This window comes from Notolepis coatsorum, assembly GCF_963971535.1.
Source record: "Notolepis coatsorum genome assembly, chromosome: 5".
Classification (NCBI taxonomy): Eukaryota; Metazoa; Chordata; class Actinopteri; order Aulopiformes; family Paralepididae; genus Notolepis; species Notolepis coatsorum.
Window position 1 is genome coordinate 76835449 of NC_140169.1, and position 25327 is coordinate 76860775.

General features: G+C 42.1%; 1 protein-coding gene across 3 annotated transcripts in view; it reads right to left on the minus strand.

The window, feature by feature from the left end:
- tbpl1 (TBP-like 1) overlaps window positions 1–25327 on the minus strand; it is a 52276-nt gene that overhangs the window by 7166 nt on the left and 19783 nt on the right. For all 3 annotated transcript variants that reach the window (XM_084313835.1, XM_084313834.1, XM_084313836.1), the window contains 5 exons: window positions 19356–19583; window positions 11824–11906; window positions 9980–10043; window positions 5470–5573; window positions 325–419 (listed from right to left, as the gene is read on the minus strand). In XM_084313835.1, coding sequence (XP_084169961.1) covers window positions 325–419; window positions 5470–5573; window positions 9980–10043; window positions 11824–11906; window positions 19356–19490 — 481 coding nt within the window. In that variant the 5' untranslated portion in view covers window positions 19491–19583. The remainder of the gene's footprint in view (window positions 1–324; window positions 420–5469; window positions 5574–9979; window positions 10044–11823; window positions 11907–19355; window positions 19584–25327) is intronic.

Consider the following 25327-nt stretch of genomic DNA (forward strand, 5'->3'; position numbering starts at 1 on the left):
ATGCCGTTAGAAAATCAGGATTTCTGCGATGGACACCTGCTGTCTTTTCAGGTGAGGCAATTATACTGAGTATCAAATCTGGTTCGAATGAACGAGACTGAATCAGCGTTCGAGGAACAGGGAAAGCCTGGATTCAAACATCGGGTTAATTGAATCTGGATAATGGGACTTTTGATCAACTTAGTTGAACCAGGTACGGGGAATAGGGCCCTGGACGGTGGCCTTGATGTGTTTGTTTACCTGTAACAGTGATGATGTGTTTGTTTACCTGTAACAGTGATGATGTGTTTGTTTACCTGTAATAGTGATGATGTGTTTGTTTACCTGTAACAGTGATGCTGCCTGTAGAGAACACCTGGACGGTGGCCTTGATGTGTTTGATCCTGTAGGTGGCAGCAGGATGAAGCTCTGGCTCATAACTGAAACACACACAACCATGGCTATTAACTGGTTCTGCGCCAAAAACTAGTATACTCGTTATTGCCCGCCATGCGAATATCGTTATTTCGTTTATTCGCTATATCTATTCATAATTCATAGCTGCAGCCTCTGTACACCCTTCAGACCCTGTCTGAGCTGGCAGACGGTCAACACCGCCCTCTACTGCCTTGCGGAGCTATTGCATTCCATTGGAAATGGGCTGGTGTGTTTTATGAGCCGATCTGAGCCGTGCGGGCGGGGTTTAAATACTCAGGCGAGCCAGGCCTTTACAACGACGGCATGGAATACTAACCCCGCCCGCCCGTTCATGTGTAACGCTTGGTAATGTCAGGGACATGATCGCTGTGGATAACTGGAATGGCGATCAGATAATTTGATTTTTTTTGTGCATTACATCAGATACCAGGTAAGGACTCTATATATGAAACCTTGTGTTGATCTGATATTTCTTTCTACCGCGATCAAAGCTATCTGTGTGTAGGTGTATGTGCTTATTACCGTTGACTGTGGTGGGGGGGGGCCATTTCATGTATGCACGATGAGATATAATAATGATAATCTAGCGTTGATTTCAGGATGATTCGATTATCAGCCGGTCACAACGTGATGACTGGATTACACTAAAATGCCCTTTTCTCGTCTTTTTCCTGGAATTACTCAGAAGCACCCAAACCATACTCTATTCAAAACGGTATAAAACGGAAATGTACGGATGAAAAAAACAATCTGTTTTGGGCATGTTGACTGGAAGCAACTCACTGACAGTCGACGGCGTTATTAGACCCATAAGATATATTTTAAGCACTCGCAAATGTCGGTCTAAAACTATATCCATTGAATAAATACCTGGCACTGAAGGGGGATCAGCGCCCCCTGCTGCTGGCTGTCAATGTGTTAACCCTTTCACTACCACACTATCAAAGGGTTAACCCTTTCACTGTGACAACACCGAAGGTTAACCCTTTTCACTGCCACGCGACAAAGGGTTAACCATTTCACTACCACACTACAGAAGGTTAATCCTTTCACTACCACACTACAGAAGGTTAACCCTTTCACTACCACACTACAGACGGTTAATGTATTACACACAGTATTCCATGACATCATCAGCAGAGACATCTTGATAGCCGGGTTCCTGCAGGTTTCAACGATTTAAGACCTTTTTTAAGATCACTTTAAAGTAGTTTAATACCTATTTCACAACCATACTGGTAAAATAAAAAAGCAATTCCATACAAATTGTTGGGGGGGGGGGGGGGCTGATGGCTTAACTTATTACCATACTGCTTACTTTGCAGCCTGGACATTTACCCCCAAACACATATCAACATAAAAGTAACCTTCTAATCCAATACATGTTTAAGACCTTTTTAAAGGCCCAACATTCTGATTATTATATTATTATTTAAGACGCATTATATTAACCCCCCTGTGGGTACACCAAGTCAAGTCAAGAGTTTTATTTGTTTGACCTCTTAACACCATGTTAGACAAAGACACAGCAGCTGAAAGTAGACCATTATCTGCCACCTGACGAGCACAGCCAATGAGCAGCCACCTGACGAGCACAGCCAATGAGCAGCCACCTGACGAGCACAGCCAATGAGCAGCCACCTGACGAGCACAGCCAATGAGCAGCCACCTGACGAGCACAGCCAATGAGCAGCCACCTGACGAGCACAGCCAATGAGCTCGCCCCATGCCACCTGACGAGCACAGCCAATGAGCTCGCCCCATGCCACCTGACGAGCACAGCCAATGAGCTCGCCCCATGCCACCTGACGAGCACAGCCAATGAGCTCGCCCCTTTCGTGACTGTGATGCACCGAGTGAATCCACAGTCACTTGCTCCTCAATAGGAAACCAACCTAGATTTACCCTGAAGGACTGGTTCTGACCGAACCGTTCGTTATACAAGAATCACAGAGACATGTCAAAGGTACTCACAGCTGCACGAGGGTTTCGGACAGAGAAACGCTATGGTTTGAAAGCTTGGCGTTGCTAATAAACATTTTAAATATTCTTTATAAACGTGTAAACATCAGAGGCAGCGTTGCATCAAAATGGATTCTTCTCTTATTCTGCATGTGTGACGACATGCCTGGTGCGCCCAGCATGCAACGCTGCCTCTGTGATGTTTACACGTTTATACAAATTATTTAAAATGTTTATTAGCAACGCCGAGCTTTCAAACCATCACGTATCTCTGCCGGAGACCTGTTTTGACCTTTGCGCCTCAAAGAATCGGAATCGAGAATCGTTTAGAACAGGAATCGGAATCGAGAATCGTTTAGAACAGGAATCGAAATGGAGAATCGGAACCGGAATAGTTCAAATCCAAACGATGCCCAACCCTGGTGCTTATGGCACAACGTTGTGAGAACACTATGAACAGAGAAGTGTGTTCTAACACCTCAGGGCTCATGAGGACCATGGAGATCAGACACACAACACTAGCACTGACCTGTCGGGTCGTCTCGTGTCGGCAGCCTTCTACATCACGCCATAAATCCATCTCTACAGAATGTATCAATTAACCCTTTCACTGCCACACGACAGCCGGTTAACCCTTTCACTGTGACAATACAGAAGGTTAGCCCTTTACTATCACACAACCGACGGCGATGCTCCATCATTAGCATCATTAGCTCCACATTTGCGCATTTGCGGAGCTAATGATGGAGCGTCGTCGTCGGTTGTGTGATAGTAAAGGGCTAACCTTCTGTCATGTGGCAGTGAAAGGGTTAATGTTTTTTTTTCTTTCTTCAAATGTAGCCAAGAGTAAAGACCCTACGCCTGTCAAAACAGCAGTCGACGTGTATATTTTCAGCACTACGCTTGTTTACCAATGGTTTTAAGTGTTATTAGTGAAATATTAGTTATAGAAATCTAGTCGGGGGAAAAGGCGAGGCTTGACTAGAGGATTTGGCGCAACCTAACTTTGAGTGTAGTCTTTTGAGGGAAGAGACCCAGGGCTTTCGATTAAAAAAAAACGACACTTCCCAGCTCACGCCAGAGAGAGAGAAAGGCTGGGATGGAGTTCCCCTGTGGAGAGCTTCCTCCTAGAAGACTGAGCAGACGCCACTAGAGGGCACTCTATCCCAGCAAATACATTAAGAGTGGATTGTTCAGATTTGACCGTGTGCAGGGGTCTTTTCTTCTGGAAGTGTGGAAGCGGGTGAGTGACACTGCTGGACCATGCACATAATGCAAGTGTGAATCAAGATCGTCTAGGGGCCTATATAGGCTTTTATGCCATTATTAATGTTTTTAGTGTTTCATCTTAGGGAAAATTATGAATCAGAATTTCTGAATCTTGGCTGAATCTGGTAGATCACAGAAGACGGGCTCGAACACACAGTGGAATAAGTTTATCATCTGGTAGGCCTATATACTCAGTAATAGCTTAGTTGTTTAGGATTAGTAATCAGGCGATTATTCAGTAGGCTACTAGGATGTCCCTTCATTGTTACACACTTCTTCAACCATTATCTGAAATGAAAAAAAATTATTGAAAAAAAGATCTAACCCTAACTTACTTACTGTCATGCACTTGTCCTAATATACTAACCTACACTGTAGCACTCAACACTTAGATGAACCTTGTTACTCAGCTGATAGAGTTATGCCCTTCCTGATGACTTGTCGTACAGAACTTGTAAGTCGCTTTGGATAAAAGCGTTCAGCTAAATGTAAATGTTACCTTAACCCTTTCACTACCACACTACAGAAGGTTAACCTAATTTGATTACTAATATTGATAAACATCTGTGGACTGTCGTGTGAACATCACACCAAAACAACACGCCGTCTATATCCTGTGGTGTTGTGGTGGAACCGGAGGGGTTAATTATGTGTGGTCAAATCTTCATGGTTGATACAAATGTATTGTTAAAACATTGCCAATCAAATACAAATTCAGGTTCAGTAGTTTGGTAAATGACTTGATTCTCTGGCCAGGAGAAAAAGAAAAAAAACATCCCCCAATTCTGTGAGCTTGCTACTTAAGCATTCTGGGAAAAAGGGGGTGGGGGTTGTGGGGAGGGGTGAATTGGTGAAACAACGAATAGGGTGTGAGGGGAGAGGAAGGGGAGGATGAGGGGAGAGGAAGGGAAAGATGAGGGGAGGAAGGGAAAGATGAGGGGAGGAAGGGGAGGATGAGGGGAGAGGAAGGGGAGAATGAGGGGAGAGGAAGGGGAGGATGAGGGGAGAGGAAGGGAAGGATAAGGGGAGAGGAAGGGAAAGATGAGGGGAGAGGAAGGGAAAGATGAGGGGAGAGGAAGGGAAAGATGAGGGGAGAGGAAGGGAAGGATGAGGGGAGAGGAAGGGAAGGATGAGGGGAGAGGAAGGGGAGGATGAGGGGAGAGGAAGGGGAGGATGAGGGGAGGATGAGGGGAGAGGAAGGGGAGGATGAGGGGAGAGGAAGGGGAGGATGAGGGGAGAGGAAGGGAAGGATGAGGGGAGAGGAAGGGGAGGATGAGGGGAGAGGAAGGGAAGGATGAGGGGAGAGGAAGGGAAGGATGAGGGGAGAGGAAGGGGAGGATGAGGGGAGAGGAAGGGAAGGATGAGGGGAGAGGAAGGGATATATGAGGGGAGAGGAAGGGAAGGATGAGGGGGAAGGTGTGAACAGAGGCTTCAGAGGAACACTTCCACAGCCTCTAACCCACGACGGACTTTGACAGGGTTCCCACAGACATTGCTAAATGAAATTCAAGGACTTTCAAGTACTTTCCTAAGCACTTTTTTTAAGGGCAGTTAAAAGGTGTTCACTTTTAAAATCAGTTTTTTTATAGAAAAAAAAACAATTAGTTACACTTTAAATAAAAAAAAAATATTTCTTGATTCAGAACAATTTGATCATGGATGAACAAAACATTCAATGCGAATGGTTGAATTTCAAGGACTTTTTAAGCACCTTGTTAAAGAAAATGGGCTGTTTTCAAGGAATATCAGGCCTTGACTTTTTTATTTTTATTTGTAAGCACTTCAAGGACCTTGTGTGAACCCTGCTTTGATGTGCGTTACCTGGCGATGGGCCGGTTGTTCTTGGTGAAGGCGATGAGGCCGATGGAGAAGGGCATGGAGCACACCGCCAACACATTCACCACTCTGTAGTCTGAGAAACGCACCTGGCAACACACAGACAGAAACACACAATTACAATTGACCAATATAGCCGCAAGGGGCAATTCCAGGGTTCAAGCCACTAAGATTTCAAAGTAATTTCAAACAAATTGTTAAACAGTGTCATGAAACAATTCCTGCCAGTTTTGCAAATGACTCGACAATGTTCGATTTATAGTCCGATTTGTGTTATGCCATGCACATTCAAGTGTCATTTAATGGAGATGTTTTTGAGATGTATTTTTTCCCAGCATATTTGGGTTCTTGAAAAGCGCTTTATAAATAAAATTTATTATTATTATATTAAGACTTTTTAATACCCTGCAGATACCCTGTATTATACGTAAAACAGTTTTGGAACTAATGACTAATTAGTGCATTTGTTTTTAATTCAGTTCCGCCAACAAGTATAAGCAACATGAAAGATAAATACTCTGCTCCTTACAGACACAACATGTTGAATGGAATCCCTGAACGTCAGCAAAACCAAAGGTCTGGGGTAAGGAACTGCAGCCCCCTATGGGGCACCGGTCGAGAGGGTGAACAACTTCCAAGTACCTCAGAGTCCACATATCCCAGGACCTGATATGGACTACACACAGACAGTGTAGTGAAGACAGGGATTAAAGCAAAAAAAAATCTCCTGACTGAACTTTTTTTCTGGCCAAGTCATATTCTTATTTTAACCTCCACTGTATTTTTTTTTTTTAATAGCGTTAGCGTTTTAAGGGAGCCTACTTGTAGAGCCTACTGTCCTGACTGACTATAGACCCTACTGTTGTGGTTGTTGTGCCAGGCAGGGAGGCTGTGTGCTGGAGAGCGTGAATGCAAGTCTTGTGGCAGCTTCTGATTGATGGCGAGCTAGCACCCTTTTCCCATTACTTTGAACCATGAACTAAACGGCTTGTTATCATACAAACAAGGGACTAAACACGTTTCACAATTATGGTACAACAACAATGGACAGTCTCCTCCCCACCGTTTGTATATCTTTTTGACCACCCACCCACCCACCCCCTCCTAATGTACAGTCTAGGGATGGGTACCGAATTCGGTACTTTTGAGGTACCGAACCGAAACACGTCGGTACTACCGAGTATCGAATCAAGTGAGAAACCAAGAAAAAAATAAATAATTTTTTTTTTTTTTTTTTTTTTTACTTTTTTCTTTTCATGTCAACGTTCACACGCACAATATATGCTTACCTAGGATTTGACTTGATTCAACAACAAAGCAGTCGGAGCAATGACAAGCCGAAAACTGTCGAAATTGTAGTTATTTGAAGTTTGGATTTTTTTTTTACGACTGAGGTAGGTAAATTAAATTTCTTGAGACTAAAGTACCAAAAAAAGGTACCGTTGGGTACCGGTATCGATTCACAGGTACCGGTACCGGTATCGGTTCAAATGTGAAAGGTACCCATCCCTAGTACAGTCTCCTCCTCATCATATGTATATATTTACTGTTAGGATCTCTGGGTAACAGTACTGTATATTTGCATATCGTATATGTGACAAATGTAACAGTACTATTACTATATACCTGTAAGGCATGCATGTCATAAATGTCATAAATGTCATGATGTCATGTATGTTGTGTATGTCATAAGTGTCACTATGAATTGAAAATGGGGGACCCTGATGATGTAAACAAGACAAACGCCTTTCTCTGGCCTGCATCCCCTTAACAATTGTGTGTATTGCTACTGGATTTACAAGATCCAGAGTGAATGAATGAATGAAAACTTTATTTAATACACGAGACCCTCTTCTTGGGACCAAGTAAGGTTGTCAATAATCCAATGTACAGTTACAACCCCCCCATCCCACCTCCAATGTACAGTTTCTTCGTCAAATGTATATACTCTTTTTAGACTATTTTTGTATCACAAACAATAGGCTACTGTATTTGTAAATCTGGTATGTCATAAATGTATAGATGTAGCAGTAGTGTCTATCTGTATGTCATGTGTGTCATATATGTTATGATGAATTGAAAATGGGGGACCCTGATGTAAACAAGACGAAAGTCTCTCTCTGGTCTGCATCCCCTTAACAATTGTGTGTATTGAGCTGTACTGTATTGTACCCATTCTGCAATCTGTTAATAACAATCAATCAATATTTAACAGATAGCAGAATGGGTACAATACAGTACAGCTCAATACACACAATTGTTAAGGGGATGCAGACCAGAGAAAGACGTTCGTCTTGTTTACATCAGGGTCCCCCATTTTCAATTCATAGTGACATACATGACATACTACAGGAGATAGTAATGTTACATTTGTGACATATATGATATGCAAATATACAGTACTGTTACCCAGAGATCTCCCGGACAAATGGTAGAAAGACGTTTATTGAGCTTAAAAACAATTGATAACGCAAATAACGTTCTGATTAACAAAGGCATTCGTTTTGTGGCATTAACGTTACCTAGATTTATCAACATTCATACATTTATCATACACGGAGGCGCAAGCTCACACACGCAACACCACCACCACCACCACCAACAACAACAACACACTGGTTGAACTTGTCGCGTAAATAACGTTCTGATTAACAAAAGGCATTCGTTTTGTGGCATTCACGTTACCTAGATTTATCAATAGCAATAGTAATATATATGTTTCTTTAGACTAGAATAAGTCAAATGAACTTACTGTCTCGGAAAAGTTGCCGCATGTTGATGAGTCCAGTTTACTCTCGAGTAGAGCTAGAGAGCAATGGCGGAGTTTCCGAAACTCAAAACGAAAAATGGCCGCTTCCCATTGGTGCTGAGCACAGCGGAGGCGGGTGAAAGGAGTAGGGGGTATCTGCAGAGCCGCATAGCCAAATGACTGTTTGGTGCGGCCGCGGTAGGGGAAAAAATTATATTTGACGCCTCTGATTGGCTCAGGTTAAAATCCGTCACGACTCCGAATCAAATGACGGAATCTCCAAATCAAATGGACGGATATCCGTCCCAAGACGGAACGCTTTAATGCCTGAGTGAAGAAGGCACGGCAGCACCTCTACTTCCTTAGACGCCTAAGGAAGTGCAAAGTGAGTCACAAGATCTTAAAGAACTTCTACTCATGCATAGAGCTGCCGCGATTACCGCATTACCGCGGTATCGCTATTACATCACGGCCACCGCAGCGTTAAGCTGAATACCGCATCACAAACGGGGACGGAGGATTTTTTTTCTCTCACAGCCACACTCTGCTGACCGTCTTGCCCCTCCTCCTCCTCCTCCCAGACCCGTGGCATATCGTCAACAAACCCTCGAGTGCATGGGCACCGTCCTCAGAGCTCTTTCAACATTTAACAAGCATTAAACAAAATGGCCCAGTCATCTATTCACTTTTGTTTAATACATGAGGCAACGCGTTGTCTAGTGTTATCTAGCTACTGATAGCTCCTGATATCAACGTCTGATATAATCAGTTTGGTATTCATTTCGCAAGTGCTGGCTAGCGTTGGCTAACTAGCAATCGCTCGTGAGCTACCGAGCTAACGTTACTGTTTAAACAAAACTACACAGTAAACTATTTTTAGTTTAATACATGATGAGGCGTTGTCTAACTGGCTAGCTACTGATAGCTCCTGATATCAACAAATGCGCATTTCAGTTTAAGAATGATAGGGATGCGGGCTGCGGCAGCATGAGACCACAACGAAATGATCCAGTAAACTAAATAGTTCACTTTATTTTAATACATGATGCATTGTCTAACGTCATCTAGCCGGCTAGCAGTAGCTACAGATAGCTCTTGATATCAATGTCTTATAACATAATTGACATTATTCGTTTTTGCAGCTGAACATTGGCTAATTAGCTATCATGCTTCATAACAACACTGGGAAGATGGCAATGCTGAATGTGATTTGACACACAGACAGTGGAGGATGGAGCTGTTTGCAGATAGCAAGCATTTTGACTTGTTGCGTGGTGGCGATGACTTGCAGATAATACAACTACAAGTATAATTATATAACACTTATATGCTATAAAATATATTTCGCAAATTTGTGCGGTAAGGAAAACATCAATACCGCGGCAGCTCTACTCATGCACAATAGAGAGCATCCTGACTGGTAACATCACCTCCTGGTTTGGGAATAGCACCGCACACGACCGCAGCAGACTGCATAGTGGCTCGATCAGCCAAACGCACTACAGAACAGGTTAACCGGCTGTAGTGTGGTAGTGAAAGGGTCAACCCTTTGTCGTGTGGCAGTGAAAGGGTTAACCTTCTGTATTATCGCAGTGAAAGGGTTAACCCTTTGGTAGAGTGGTAGTGAAAGGGTTAAGAAGTGGCCCAGACACCTCTTATTGCCCTATTCTGGGAGGACAGACCTCCCGATTAAAGGATTGGCTGAAACACAAGACATTCTTTCAACCTGTGTGTGTGGTCACTCACCTTGAAGCCCAGCTTCTGCAAGGTGCGTGCAAGCCTGCGGGCCCCCCGCCGAGAGTCATCCTCACTGGAACGAGAGGAAAAAGGGGAGACAAAGGGGAGACAGAGGGCTGAACCATACACCAATATCAATGACCATCATAACTGACCATGTCACATCGTCACACAGAAACAATTACAATAGTATGTAGGGCAGTTTTTAAGTTATAACATAAATGTTATCAGCATGAAATATATTATGTCTTTATGTACCTAATGACATGGATCGAGTTAAACGTGTTAATGGTAAAGGTATGTAGCCTGTCCCCGACTAAGGATTTGTATAGTCGACTTTAGCCAAAATGTGCAGATAGTCGACTTTACCCGCCGGAATGCAAATATATATATATTTATCATAATATATATATTTCTCATCATTCCATTTGGGCTGTGGGGGGTGCTTAATGTCTGAAGGAGTCGACTGAAGGCTTCTTGTCCTCTGCGAAAGCATGCAATTGGTCCACTGATGGATACATCTTGATATTTGTCTAGTCTAGTGTGTTCATTAGATGGGTGAAATCCTCTTTCAGTGCCTTTGTGCCCGTTTTCTTAGGCAGTTAGCCTCGCTGGTATGCGCGCCATTAGCGTTAGCCACGCTTCTGTTTTTGGTAAGAATGATACAAAAAATATATATATTAAAAAAATTATATATATATATTTTTGCATTCGACTAAGAGGTTGGCAGTCGACTACGGCTCCTTTCGACTATTCGAGGTCAGCCCTAGTATGTATACATATTTATTTTAGTTTTTAGTTTTATTATTATGCATGTGTGTGTATGTATGCATAAAATATATATATATATATATATATATATATATATATATATATATATATATATATATGTGTGTGTAATGTATGTATGGTTATGTAGATGTATGTATACATGTATATGTTTTTCTTTTCATTCTTTTTCTAGGCAAATCTATGTTATGTGTGTATTGTGTGTGCAGAACATTTTGAATGAGAAAGAAATGTAGGGATGCCTCCTCTTAATCAATCAGGTTTGGTCTGAGTCCACATGTAGGGATGCCTCCTCTTAATCAATCAGGTTTGGTCTGAGTCCACCAAGTCAGTTAGTAGATGTTTAAGCTTTATTCCACGCTGACGGATCTTTGCCTTCAATTAAATCATGAGCAATTCTCTAGAGGTCCTTCTGCGTGATGTTTCAAATGTTACAGATGTTAAGACTTTCTTTAGTCAAGGACAGTCCTAACTTTAACCATTTTAGTACATGTAGTCAATTAAAGAATAACTAAAAGCTTGTGTTAACAGTAATTTCAAAATGTACATGAAATAAATACTTTTGAATCCTAAGCCACAAAGAACCTATAAGCGAGGATCCAGACCCCTGAATGTTTTCAAAATCCCTATAATAATAATTCTATGATTCAACTGAAGTGATTCTGGAGTTTCGTTGTATCTGAAATCGCTTGAATTGAATTTCATAAGAATTTTGAAAAATAAATAAAATTGGGATCAAGGCTACAATACATTTCTACACAATTCATGAGAAGAGATTCTGTAGATATTTCTATTATCATGATAAAGATCAGATTTTTGGCCACATCAGCCATCCAAGTAATAGCAAGTATGAACAATACCAGACATATTTATGCCAACTCGAGAGTAGTAAGTGTATGGTCCTCTGTATTGATTTAAAGTCTATTGATGAGAAGGGGGGGGGGGGGGGGGGGTGTGTGTGTGTGTGTGTGTGTGTGTGTGTGTGTGTGTGTGTGTGTGTGTGTGTGTGTGTGTGTGTGTGTGTGTGTGTGTGTGTGTGTGTGTGTGTGTGTGTGTGTGTGTACCTGGTGGCTCCGGTACAGATGATTTTCCCTGAGGACCATATGGAGGCTGTGATCTTGGGCTTGCGAAGCTTGATCAAGACTTTCTGAACACAAACACACACAGAGGGTTGGTTCTACACACTATAATAACACACACACAGAGGGTTGGTTCTACACACTATAATAACACACACACACACACAGAGGGTTGGTTCTACACACTATAATAACACACACACACAGAGGGCTGGTTCTACACACTATAATAACACACACACACACACACACACACACACACACACACACAGAGGGCTGGTTCTACACACTATAATAACACACACACAGAGGGTTGGTTCTACACACTATAAATTAATAACACACACACAGAGGGTTGGTTCTACACACTATAATAACACACACACACAGAGGGTTGGTTCTACACACTATAATAACACACACACACAGGGGGTTGGTTCTACACACTATACTGTTGTATACTGTTGTAAAATTTCTCTCATTTGACCGGTAGATTGAAATCTACCGGACACTGATGCCGGCAACAATTTTTTCTAACGGAAACCCTGACACACACACACACACAGAGGGCTGGTTCTACACACTATAATAAACACACACACACACAGGGTTGGTTCTACACACTATAATAACACACACAAACACACACAGAGGGTTGGTTCTACACACTATAATAACACACACACACAGAGGGTTGGTTCTACACACACACACACACACACACACACACACACACACAGGGGGTTGGTTCTACACACTATAATAACACACACACACAGAGGGCTGGTTCTACACACTATAATAACACACACACACACACACACACACACAGAGGGCTGGGCCCTATTCCCCGTACCTGGTTCAACTAAGTCGATCAAGAGTCCCATTATCCAGATTCAATTAACCCGATGTTTGAAGCCGGGATTTTCCTGTTCCTCGAAGGTGGATTCAGTCTCGTTAACTCGAACCAGACTTTGAGACCCAGGATAAGTGCGCGCGGCCGCTTCAGTTGAAAAGCCAGCACGTATCGATAGCAGAAATCCTGATTTTCTAAAGGCATTGATTGATTAATTGATTTAAAACTTTATTAACAGATTGCAGTACGGCTCAATAGCCTCGCCGACAAGTTAAATGCATAATCTATAGGCTAATTTTAAGTCCCTCATTACCCCAATCAATCAGATTATATTTCTTTAAACTTGCCTGCTGGCAGTAGGTTTATGGAATGGATAATCAAATGAGATCTTGCTAGCGAAAATAATTAGTTCAACTGTTTTTGCAATGTAGGAATAATTCAATTTGGTGCACGTTGAGAGCTATATAAAGAATGACATCCTCAATGCATGTAGATTTATAATATTTTAACTTAAAACTAGGCTACTTTTGCGTATAATCATTAATATTATATTCCAAAAAAATTATATTGGAAACGCGGGGTTTCGAACTCGGGCCGTCGGGTTGACAGGTTTGAGCACTAGCCGTTGGACCACTGTGCTAGACGGGATATATCCATTGTGTATCCATCAATGGACAAAGACCCGTGTTTTGAATATTTTTCTTTTGAATGAAGTTTTATCTCTTTATTCTCAAATGCATTAATGTGACGTCAACGGCTCATTCAATTTCTCAAATCCGTCAAACAGCGCATCTCATCAGACATTTTAATCCCAGTTACAATATCACAATAACGTGTGAGTGATGATACAATTCAACAATCCTCAGAGTCCTCGTAATTCATAATCCACAAAAACCACAATCCACGCATAGACACTTCAATTTTATGCTTGAATGAAACACAATCCGGGCGATCCGTTAAGCAAATCTACAGCGGAGAATATATGAAACTAATCAGAGCCAAACGGCCGATAGGTTTCATTCATTAAAAATATCCCCGCAGGATTCACATTTGCAATGCGCCTGCAGCGTGTATCGCACTCCGAGCGCCGTATATGACGTGCATTATTTTATTTAGGACAAAGTAAATCTATAGGCTGAATATGATTTATTATCAGCATTTAGTTCTATTATTATACATTTCAAAAGCCCCCTCTAGGAAAACGAAGCACAGAAACATAATTCAGAATGGTATAAATGGGATCTCTAGACTGTGAGAATCATTTCAGGAAGCGAGCTGTCATTTATTTGCGGGGGCGTGGCCATGGTTCATCCGGCTAACTGAAGTTAACCCTGCTCTCGACCAGGCTCAAACTTTTTGATCTGTTGTCATGGTGATTTGGACAATCGAGCGTCGGGGAACAGAAAGGTCCGGCTTAAGTCAGGCTATACTGGAAATTATCCGGCTAACTCAGTTAGCCAGGTACGGGGAACGGGGCCCTGGTTCTACACACTATAATAACACACACACACACAGAGGGCTGGTTCTACACACTATAATAACACACACACACACAGAGGGCTGGTTCTACACACTATAATAACACACACACAGAGGGTTGGTTCTACACACTATAATAACACACACACACAGAGGGCTGGTTCTACACACTATAATAACACACACACAGAGGGTTGGTTCTACACACTATAATAACACACACACACAGAGGGTTGGTTCTACACACTATAATAACACACACACACAGAGGGTTGGTTCTACACACTATAATAACACACACAGGGGGTTGGTTCTACACACTAGGGCTGCACGATTTTGGGAAATAATCTAATTGCGATTTTTCTGACAGATATTGCGATTGCGATTACATTTGCGATTATACTTATTTTTTTGGCAGCCCCACAGAGGTTTATTGTAAAATGCGGCTTGCATCTGGCCTACGCGGTGGGTCTGTTCGGACACCGAGCCTGAACATTTTTGTTTTTACCTGTGAATCGATACCGGTACCCAACGGTACCTTTTTTTCTGTACTTTACTCTCCCTTTCTGAAGTCTAAACTTCACAACACACAATCTAAAACCCCTTACCTCCCTCTCCCAAACTGTTCCTACAACAATTTATTTTATGTTGCATGATCATGTATATTTATTTTGTATTATAATTTGTTTGTGTTTAAATATCAACATTATCTGGCAATCCTCAGTAAATACTATCAAACTCCTCTGATGTCAGACCAGATATGAGACGTACACACACACACAGACAGAAAAGGAGAATGGCTTAAATGATTTTAGAATACTTCAGCTAATGAAGTTAAATGTTTATTATCATCAACTATCCAGTTCGTTTTTATAGTGCAACGTTTTTCTACTTTTCTACATTAATTGAACCAGTAGAGAGGGTTAGAGCAGGGTTAGCTAGGAACAGCTTTCTCAAGCTTCGCACCTTGGGCATGGAATGGGCTACAGGACCATTATCCACTTAGACACCCCGGTCTCTCTTGGTGAATTTAAATCTGTATTACATAACTTCCTACAAGAAGAATGTTGCTGCTTTCTGTAGTTGGGTCCCAACTAACATGGAAATCGCACATAGCAGACGTTAAAAAAAATATGTCCAAGAGTATTTTTGTTATGAATAAAGTAAAGGATGTGTTCGAGTATGAGGCAATGAGAACACTCTACTGCTCACTCATCTCACCTTATATCAGTTATTGTGTTGAAGTATGGGGGAATACTTATGGGACTAATATAAAACCATTATATATATACTACAGAAGAGGGCTGTACGAATCACACATAAAGTCAGTTATCGAGAACACACAAATATATTATTTATTAAATCTAGAATAATTAAACTTGAATACATGGTTAAGTTTCAAACAATGTTAATTATGTTTAGGGCAAGAAATAATACACTGCCAGAAAAACTACAAAATCTTTTTCATTTAGAAAGTGAGTTTAGTAGGAGAAAATACAATTTTTTTTTATCCACTTTTTCTCCCATTTTCTATATTTTCTCCCATCCCAATTTCGTATCATCCAATTCAACCCTCCCCTGTTACGGACGCTGTTTCTTGCCTCCCACAAGCCGGCTGCAATGTGGACTAAGTCATACATAGCACAAGTCCCCTCCGGTACTTGAGGTAACAGCAGTCGCATCTTTTCACCTGCGCAGCTCGATCTCTCAGTGGCGATGAGTAACGCGTGGGAGGCTCACGCTGCCCCCGACACTTCCTGATTCTACTGCGCAGGCGCACCAACCGACCTGTAGGAGTCGCTGTCCACAACGCCCGATCCCCACCCATCAGTTTCCCACCCCCTAATACGGCCAATGTGTATTAGTGCGGACGACCAGCTAAACTGAAAGCAAATGTGGAGCGCTGGGCTCGAACTGACGAGCCCAGCGTCTCTCTCCAGCATTTCGTGGCGAGTGCCTTGCCCACTACGCCACGTAGCCACCCAAGAGAAAATAAAATTTTAAACATCAGTTTGCACGTACCACACTTAAACAGATGTGTCCTTCAGTTATTGGTGTAAAGTTGTGGAATTCTCTCCATAGCGAGCTTAAGGGATGTAATAGTGTTTATCAATTAAAAAAAACGTATAAAAAAAAAAATTTAGTCAGTATGAAAATCAAATGTGATCTGAATGATTTTTTTTTTTTTTCTCTTTCTTTTATTCTTTATCATTATTATTATTATTTAATTTTTTCTTGTTTAACTGTGGATTGTGTGTTTCTTTTATAATGGTATAAATGATTATTTGTGTAAATTAGGTTGTACGCCGACCATTAAGTAAATACTTGTTAGTTTAGGAATAAGGGGCAGGTAACTATAAGATTTATTCTTCTTCCAGCTCCTTTTGTCCATGGAATGACTATTTATGTTTGTGTAATGAAGAAACTATGATTGTATGATTCCATGTGGCAAATAAAAACTCTGAACTGAACTGCAAAATTACTGTATTACCCTGTGTTTACATGTGATGTATTGTATATTGTATACTAGGGCTGTCCCCGACTAAGGATTTGGATGGTCCACTAGGATTGGCCAAAATTTGCCGTTAGTCGACTATTGGTAGACTAAAAAAAAAAATTATAATATTTATTATAAAAAAAAAAAAAAAAAAAAAAAAAAAAAAAGGGTTGTGGGGGGTGCTTAATGTCTGAAGGAGTCGACTGAAGGCTTCTTGTCCTCTGCAAAAGCATGCAATTGGTCCACTGATGGATACATCTTGATATTTGTCTAGTCTAGTTATCTAGTGTGTTCATTAGATGGGTGAAATCCTCTTTCAGTGGCTCTGTGCCTGTTTTCATAGGCAGTTAGCATCTGGTATGCGTGCCATTAGCGTTAGCCACGCTTCTAGGCCTATTCTCTTTTGGAAAGAATGATAAAAAAAAAAAAAAAAAAAATGTTTTAATTATATTCGACTACGGCCCCTTTCGACCGATTAGTCGACTAATCGATTAATAGGGGTCAGCCGTATTGTATACATGCACATTTATTATGTTCTTGTGTGATGTATCGCACATTTTATTGCTGTGTGATGTATTGCAAATGTTATTGCTGTCATCTTGGCCAGGTCTCCTTGCAAAGGAGATCTCGTATTTCAATGGGACTTCCTGGTTACATTTTGTTTTTTAAATCAATTATTTCAAATGTGCCACTGGATTCACTTATGATCAATTCAACAATCTATGTACTGTGTTTAGTATACCTAGCAGTGAAACAGCACAGCAAACTTCAGTCCCATTGACATATAGCAGAAGTGATTCTATAATATGTAATATTTTGTTCAACTCTTTTCACTGGATCTATGTCTGACAAAGAAATAGTTAGGCAGAGCAACTTTATTAAGCTAATGAAAAATCTGCTTAAACATGGCTATCTGCAGGAAGGGGATGAGCTTATGGTAGATAAAGGATTTTTAATTGAAAATGACCTACAAGAAATTAGACTTGAAATAAACATCCCACCCTTCGTCAGAGGAAAAAGGCAGATGGCCCTCTACAGATGTCTGCCTGACAAAAAAAAGTGGCTGCACACAGGACACATGTTGAACGTGCTATATCAAAGATAAAGACATTTTAAATTGTGTCAGAGAGGATCCCTAACATAAGGTTGACAAACATCAACCAGATCTGGTATGTTGTGAGCATGCTGTCTAACTTCCAGCCAAGAATAGCATTACCTGATAGCTCAAGCCACAACCAATGGGCTATTATTCTTTCACATCAAACTGCATGACGGTGCAAATTTTTTTTTTCTCAATAAACTGTGAATGAGCACCATTTTGCCTTTATTACCAAATGTATCCGTGTTTTTATTGTGCTTTGAAACTACCTGTAAGGAGTGTAGGTGGGGATCACTTTTGCCACCACTGCAGAGGTTATAGGCTGGCCTGCTACCTTCTTCCCTGTGGGTTTATGCCACTGCTGTGGCCGACTTGTACAGGAGGCAGTGTCTTCATTTTATGCACGAGAAATGTCTAAAGTGTACAGTCATGAGCCCAATGATTTGTGCACAGTACCCTGGTGCCCTATGGTTTCAACAGAAATGAGAAGGGGAGAAAATAAATAGGCTACTGTTTGAGAACACTGCTCGTACTAGCTGCTACTTGAATATCAAGTTTCAAATTTCTTTAATAGTTGTCATACAGAAGTACAGAATACTTTTATACAAAATGCTTCTTTTGAATCTCCACTAAAATGTATCAGCAATAGTAGTAATCATGGGTTATCGTCATAGTTCTTGTAATCTTCAATCAAGTCAACTGTAAGTAATGCTTGAGAGTAGCTAGCTAACGTTATATATAGCTAATGCTTGCATCACCATGGAGGTCTAAGGTAAATGTGTATCTCATGAACATACTTTTCCACTGCATATTGTAAGCCTCTCTGTCTGCTTCTAGATGAAATATTTGTGTTATCTTAAAAAAAAACAGGTCTATTACCTGCTGTGGTAAATCTCCCGCGGCCTAGCCCCTTTCGTGACTGTGAAGCAAGGCGTGCATCACAGTCAGGAAAGGGGCTACCTACGGCCATCGTCAACAGTCATTCACGTCGACTTTGTTTGTCCGATTTTTCAAAGGGGGCGTGGCTTAGCGATAGGTCTATTCTTCCCTCCCCTGTCTTGAACTTTGCTAGACTATGCCTCCCACTGGTCGGCTGTAGTGAGGATAGAAGCCTTGCATCACGTGTCCCCTCCGGTACACGAGGAGGCAGCCTGTCGCATCTTTTCACCACAGCAGCTCGAACTCTCAGTGGCGAGGGGTAACGCGTGGGAGGCTCACGCTGCCCCCGCTACTTCCTGGTTCCGCCGCACCGGCGTCACCCAACCGACCTGTAGGAGTCGCTGTCCACAACATCCAATCCCCACCCACCGGCTTTCCCACCCTCTAACACTGCCAATTGTGTTAGTATGACGGCCGGCCAAGCCGGTAGCAACGCCGAGAGCTGGGCTCGATACCAGCGTCTCCTGCGTCAGTGGCGAGTGCCTTGCCCACTGCGCCACTCAGCCGCCCTATTGAGCATAATATGTCAAATGTCCTGTAGTTAGTTTATTAGTTATCACCATGGCGACCCTACGGACTACACCTTTAATAATCCATTTACCAGCACTATGTGGGGACATAAAAAAATTTAAAAACTGCTTCCTCACCCCTAGTTCAGGCTTGTAGATGACATTGTTCCCCTCCAGGGCGATGGTTCTCAGGTTGAGGTGGCACCGGGTCCTGAAGGTGGCCACCACGTTGCTGACGATGATGTCCAGAGCGTCATCATTACTGTGATCCATGAGGGCACGCTGGGGCCTTCTCCTCCTCACACATCCATCAACACTACCACCGCCACCATCACCACTAACACCACGGAAGGCCAGGGAGACCGCCTGTGAGAGATAAATGTCCATGTATTATTATTATTATTATTATTATTATTATTATTATTATTATTATTATTATTATTATTATTATTATTATTATTATTATTAACTCCATTACTGCCCGTCTCTTAGCAATAAATAAATGGATGAGCAATCATTTCTTAAAACTAAACAAGGAAACAATTTTAATCCTACTAGTCGTGCTGAATAATATGGGGAAACGTACTCCTTGATTAAACCTGAAGTTACAAGTCTTTGTGTTATAGTAGACTCAGACCTAAGCTTTGAGTCCCACATTAACAAGGTGACAAAAAAGTCATTATTCCACCTTAGAAACATAGCTAGTAGATTAGATTAGATTCGTTAATGACCACACAGCCAGGCTGGTGGGATTTGTTTTCAGTGCATATAACATTATTCCAACATAGAACATCACTTATAATACATACTACATGCAGTTAAATACATAAATCAAAAACCACAATATCACAATTTATGTCCGTAGCAGCAGAGGTAGGGGGATTGTTATAGAGAGTTCAGTGTCCGTATGGCAGTGGCGAAGAAACTATCTTTAAAGTGGGATGTTTTGGTGGTCAGAGATCTATAGCGCCTCCGGAGGGCAACAGCTGGAAGACATGGTATGCTGGGCGAGTACAACCATTTATAAATGAAAAGGAAGCTGAAAAACTGATCCATGTCTTTATTTCAAGCCGACTTGATTATCGTAATGCACTCTTTACTGGCCTCCCAAATAATCATTCAAAACTCTGCAGCTAGGCTATCAACTAGACCCAAGGGAGGAGACCACATCAGTCCAGTGTTAGCTACTCTGCACTGGCTTCCAGTAACATTTAGAATCGATTTTAAGATCCTCCTTATATACAAAGCTAAATGGAACAGGACCAAGCTACATTGCCAATTCTCTGTCAACTATGTGCTCCCAAGAACATGACAATCTAGGGTTGGGTACCCAACTTGATACTTTTTAGGGTACAGACCAAATTACGTTGGTACTACAGAGTACCGATTCACTTTAGATCAATGGTCCTCATGCTCGAACGGATTTACGAGAAAGTTACGAACAAATTTCTTCGTACATGATCGAACGGTTTCTTTTTGGAGATTCGTTCGAAAGGCAGTCGTACGTCAGACAGACTGGTGTGTGCCCATGTTCTTAACGGCTTAATTTGGGAGAAATCATTGGCGATTGCGTTCACGCCGATTCTACAGACGTCCTCAGAATTATAATTATATAAGAAACTAATAATACATGACAATATTTGTATCGATAACAATTACGTTTTACATTTATAGTCATATATGAACGAGGCATCGTGATGTCCGAAAATTTATAAAGCACTAGACAAACACTGCAAATGACAGAGAATAAATATATAAAGAATAACAAAACCCAATCGCACAGATATAGCTATAGTGGAATAGACTATTAATTAACGGACCTTCAATGGCACTTGTCATTTCATAATAGACACAGACCAGCGTGGACCTTCAATTTCAGAAGCTATGATGACATCCATCAATTCAGCAAAGGGTCCAATGCGTCTAACATGCGTTGCATCCTCACCATTCCTGTATGACCAAGTCAAGGTAAAAACCTGAACTAACGTGAGCTGCTAACGTTAGCTAAGCTGGTCCCAAAACAGTTAAACTAACCCTGGAAACGCTCAGTGGAGAAATAAAAATATTTCCAAAAAAACGTATCTCTTCACATTAGCCTTTTAACACATTGACCGCCGGGGGTTGTGCCCATCTTATACCCCTCTGCCACCGTTAAAAGCCTATGGAGATGAGGCGGTTATGTGGCGTAGCAGAGATTGCGTTCGTCACCAACCCCGAAGCTGTGAGCTGGATTCGCCTGTTCGAATCCAGCTCACAGCTCCGGGGTTGTCACCAGCTTGGCTGGCCGTTCACACTAATACAATTGGCTGTATTAGAGGGTGGGAGAAGCTGGCGGGGTGGGTCCGGGACGTTGTAAACAGCGACTCCAACAGTTCGGTCGGGGCGCCTGCTAAGCGTGGATAGGACCTGAGTGGGATAGTGTGATCCTTCCACACGCTACGCCCTCTCGGGGAGGATCCGCGCTGCCAGGTGAAAAGAAGCGGTTGATTGACTGGACGTGTGTCGGAGGAAGCACGTGATAGCCTCCTCTCCCAGATGATCTGACTGTGGGGGGTAAGTGCGCAGCGACCAGGAAGGGATTGGGAATTGGCATACGACTAACATTGGGATGGGAGAAAATCGGAGGAAAATGGAGGGGGGAAAAGATTAAAAAAAAAAAAAAAAAAAAAGCCTATGGAGATGTTTACCTTCTTTGCAGGGCTATAACTTTTTAAATTGTATTGACATTACTATGGCCCATTCAACATCGATTATCTATCGTTCAGGATGTGGGAACGTTATACTTTTTCATTCATACATTGTTGCGTTAATACCGTCTAGAATATAAGTATGTTTTTAAGCTTTTCTGCTGTAATTCCAAAAACGCTAGTTATAGGCCCAAACGCATATGATAGATTATCGATTGGCCGATACTTTCCCATACACGCTATATAAAAAAATTCAAATGCATATGATCGGTATACATTATGCTTCATCATGCGTGGAGGAAAGGGGGGGGGGGTGTTTATAATTCCTTGATCATCAGTAACAGCTTTATGTAGTATGGGTGATATATTGATCAGATGGTTTGCAGTGAAATGAATAAACAATCGGGCTGAAAATAACGTTACTGTTCTCTTACCGTGGGCCAATGAGACTGGCGGTGAAAGATCCCAATTATTCGACGTTGATCGCCTAGGTCCATTTCCGGTTTGTATGGCGCAATAAACGCCGAAATCATATCGATTATTAAGTTTAGAAAGCGATCCATATGTACTATAGTGTCTGTCAGGAGTCCCGTAGCGAGATGTGACTGCCGGAGGAATTTGGGGTGGGTGGGGGAACACTGTACACTGACTGTACATTGGAATATTGACAAAACCATACTTGGTAATTTACTGTAAATTAGAGGGGGTTGGGTTAGGACATTTGCAGGGGCCAGTTTCGAATTGCAGTCTCCCGTAGGTGTTCTTTGAGAGTGTTTTTGAAAGTGGGCAGTGATTCACATTACTTTACAGCTTTGGGTAGGGCGTTCCACATTGATGTGGCATAATTGCGGTATTCACTGACCTTTGGGAAGTATTTTGTACATGGGTACCTTGGTCGTGTAGTGTATCTTGTAGACCAGGCCCATTGCAAGTTGCTGTACTCTGTCGTCTACTCTAAGCCATCCTAGGTTGTCAAAGTGGGCAGGGGTGAGGTGGGTTCTAGGAGTCAGGTCAAGCAGTAGTCTGACCAGTTTGTTTTGAGATGTTTGTAATTTTGTTTTTAGTGCCTTTGAGGTGCTTTGGTACCATGAGGTGCAAGCATAGTCGTAGTACCCTTGAATGAGTGCTCCTGCCAGAGTCTTCAGGGTATTCTTGTTTACCAGAGGAGATCCGATACAAGAATCTAGAGAATATGCTATACAGCGCCTCTATAATAGACGGCCATGCAACAGTAGCGCAGCGACCGGAACAGGAAGCTGAAACGCTATTTGTAAATACACCTGCAGTTGTCCGAGACTTGTTTGTATATTGTTATCTTCCTTTATTAAACTGGATGGAACAAATGGAATATCGTTCTTATTTATATACAAACATCTGGATGTAGTCCAATGGATATGATCAGTGGACGACGAGGTGCGCAAACAGACCACGGAGAAAGTCGGATAGTCAACGGAGCCGTCGGCAAACACGGCACCTTGTCGACTTAAAGGACCAGGACACTGTTAACGTCGACAATTCGTATGGATTTTATACTTTCATGTAAAAAGGATAATTTCATTGGATTATAGTAGATTTTTATTATTAGCTCTACAACGGAATTTTTTATACATTGGAAGCAAGCTATTATGATTATTCATCCAAATAACTAGGGGTGGGACAATACATCGATCTATTATCAATTATCAAATAGGATCGATGCAACGTAAAAAGATCGATTCATATTGCGATACTCTTATTTTGAAAATCCCCTCATGAGCATATCCGCCCGGCTGCCTGCAACAACAACAGTAGCTCAGTGCAGCTCAGCGTGTGTATATGTTAGACAACATTGCTTCAGAGTCCTCCTATTTTGCCCGAAATAAGTGCCTGTTGTTTTTTTCCCCCACAAGGGGTCAAATGCATCTAACATGTTTTCCATCCTCGCCATTCCTTTATGCCCACGTCGCGTTAAATACCGAAATTAACGTTGCGTTAGCGTGAGCTAACTAAGCTAAGCTGATAGAGAGAGCAGCAGAGGTCCACTAGGGACTGGGAAGGAGGGGGGGTTACTGCATTCTATAGCCCCACTAACAGGATCTGGCCGGTACTGCACCTTCCGAAATACAGCGCTGTGATAGGATATTAATATCAGAAAAAAAGAAAAAAGAACCAAAAACAGTGATCAGGAGGTCTATTTGTATTAAAAACAATAGATTGTTTTTCATTTAAATGTCTGGAAGAGATCAAAAATAAAAATGTCATGATATTTCCATTGCCTTTTTTTGTTGTTGATTTAAATGTTGCTGATTGTGTTAAATGGGCATATAATATCGTCTCATATCGATCGCAGGCACCTGAATCGAATCGTATCGTGGCAGACTTTGTGATATCGGAAAATATCGTATCGTTGTCCAAAGAATCTATATCGTATCGTATCCTGATGAAACTGGTGATTCCCACCCCTACAAATAACTGACAATGGTGCTTATAAATGCAGAGTGGCCTATTGAGGGTTGTGACTACGTAGCTGAGCATGCAGCGGCGGCCATGTTAAGTGTACATGCCACTATACATGTCGCAGCGATGTATAGTGGCGCAAATGCTAAAATGGAGAAGCTAAAGCGTCCCTCCATAGCACTAGCCGGAACGGGCGAGGCCTGGTCATACTTCGTAACCCGCTGGGGTGAGTACAAAACAGGGGGCCCGACATAGTTTCACAGCTACTGGAGTGCTGCGAGGAGGATCTGAGGAAGGATCTCACACGCGCGGCGGGCAGTAGCCTAGCGGGCAACGGCGAGGAGGACGTGCCATGAAGGCACTCGCCGTTCACGCAGAGAACACCATGGTAGCTCGGGCAGCCCTGTCTAACATGCGGCAGGGATATGAAGAGCCCATCCGGTCGTTCCACGCCCGCATCAAGGGGCAGGCAGACACGTGCAAGTACATGATCTTTCGGGCGTCACCACCGACCCCTTTGGACCCAATCCCCCACCGGGGCCCACTGTGTCGCCCCCTGCACAGAGGGCGGAATTACGCCGATCCACCAGGGCAACCAGAGCGCCTTCCTGGCACAGGGACTATTCCATGGGCTAGTCACATACAGTGGCGTCGCGTGGGTAAAATAACAGGGGAAGCCAAAAAAAAATTATTAAAAAAAAATTAAATATTTTTATTAATTTTTTTTTTTTTTTTTTTTTAGTCAAGCAGTCACCATGTACACTACAGTATGGCTCGGCGGCCAGTCAAACTTTCTTTTTATTTATTTAACAGATTGCAGAATGGGTACAATACAGTACGGCTCAATACACACAATTGTATAAGGGGATGCAGACCAGAGAAAGACGTTTGTCTTGTTTACATCAGGGTCATTAATACTGCTCAGGGCTGTACGCTAAGCTTTTTCACTAGGGGCACACCTGCCCCTAAATGAGAAATTTAGGGGCA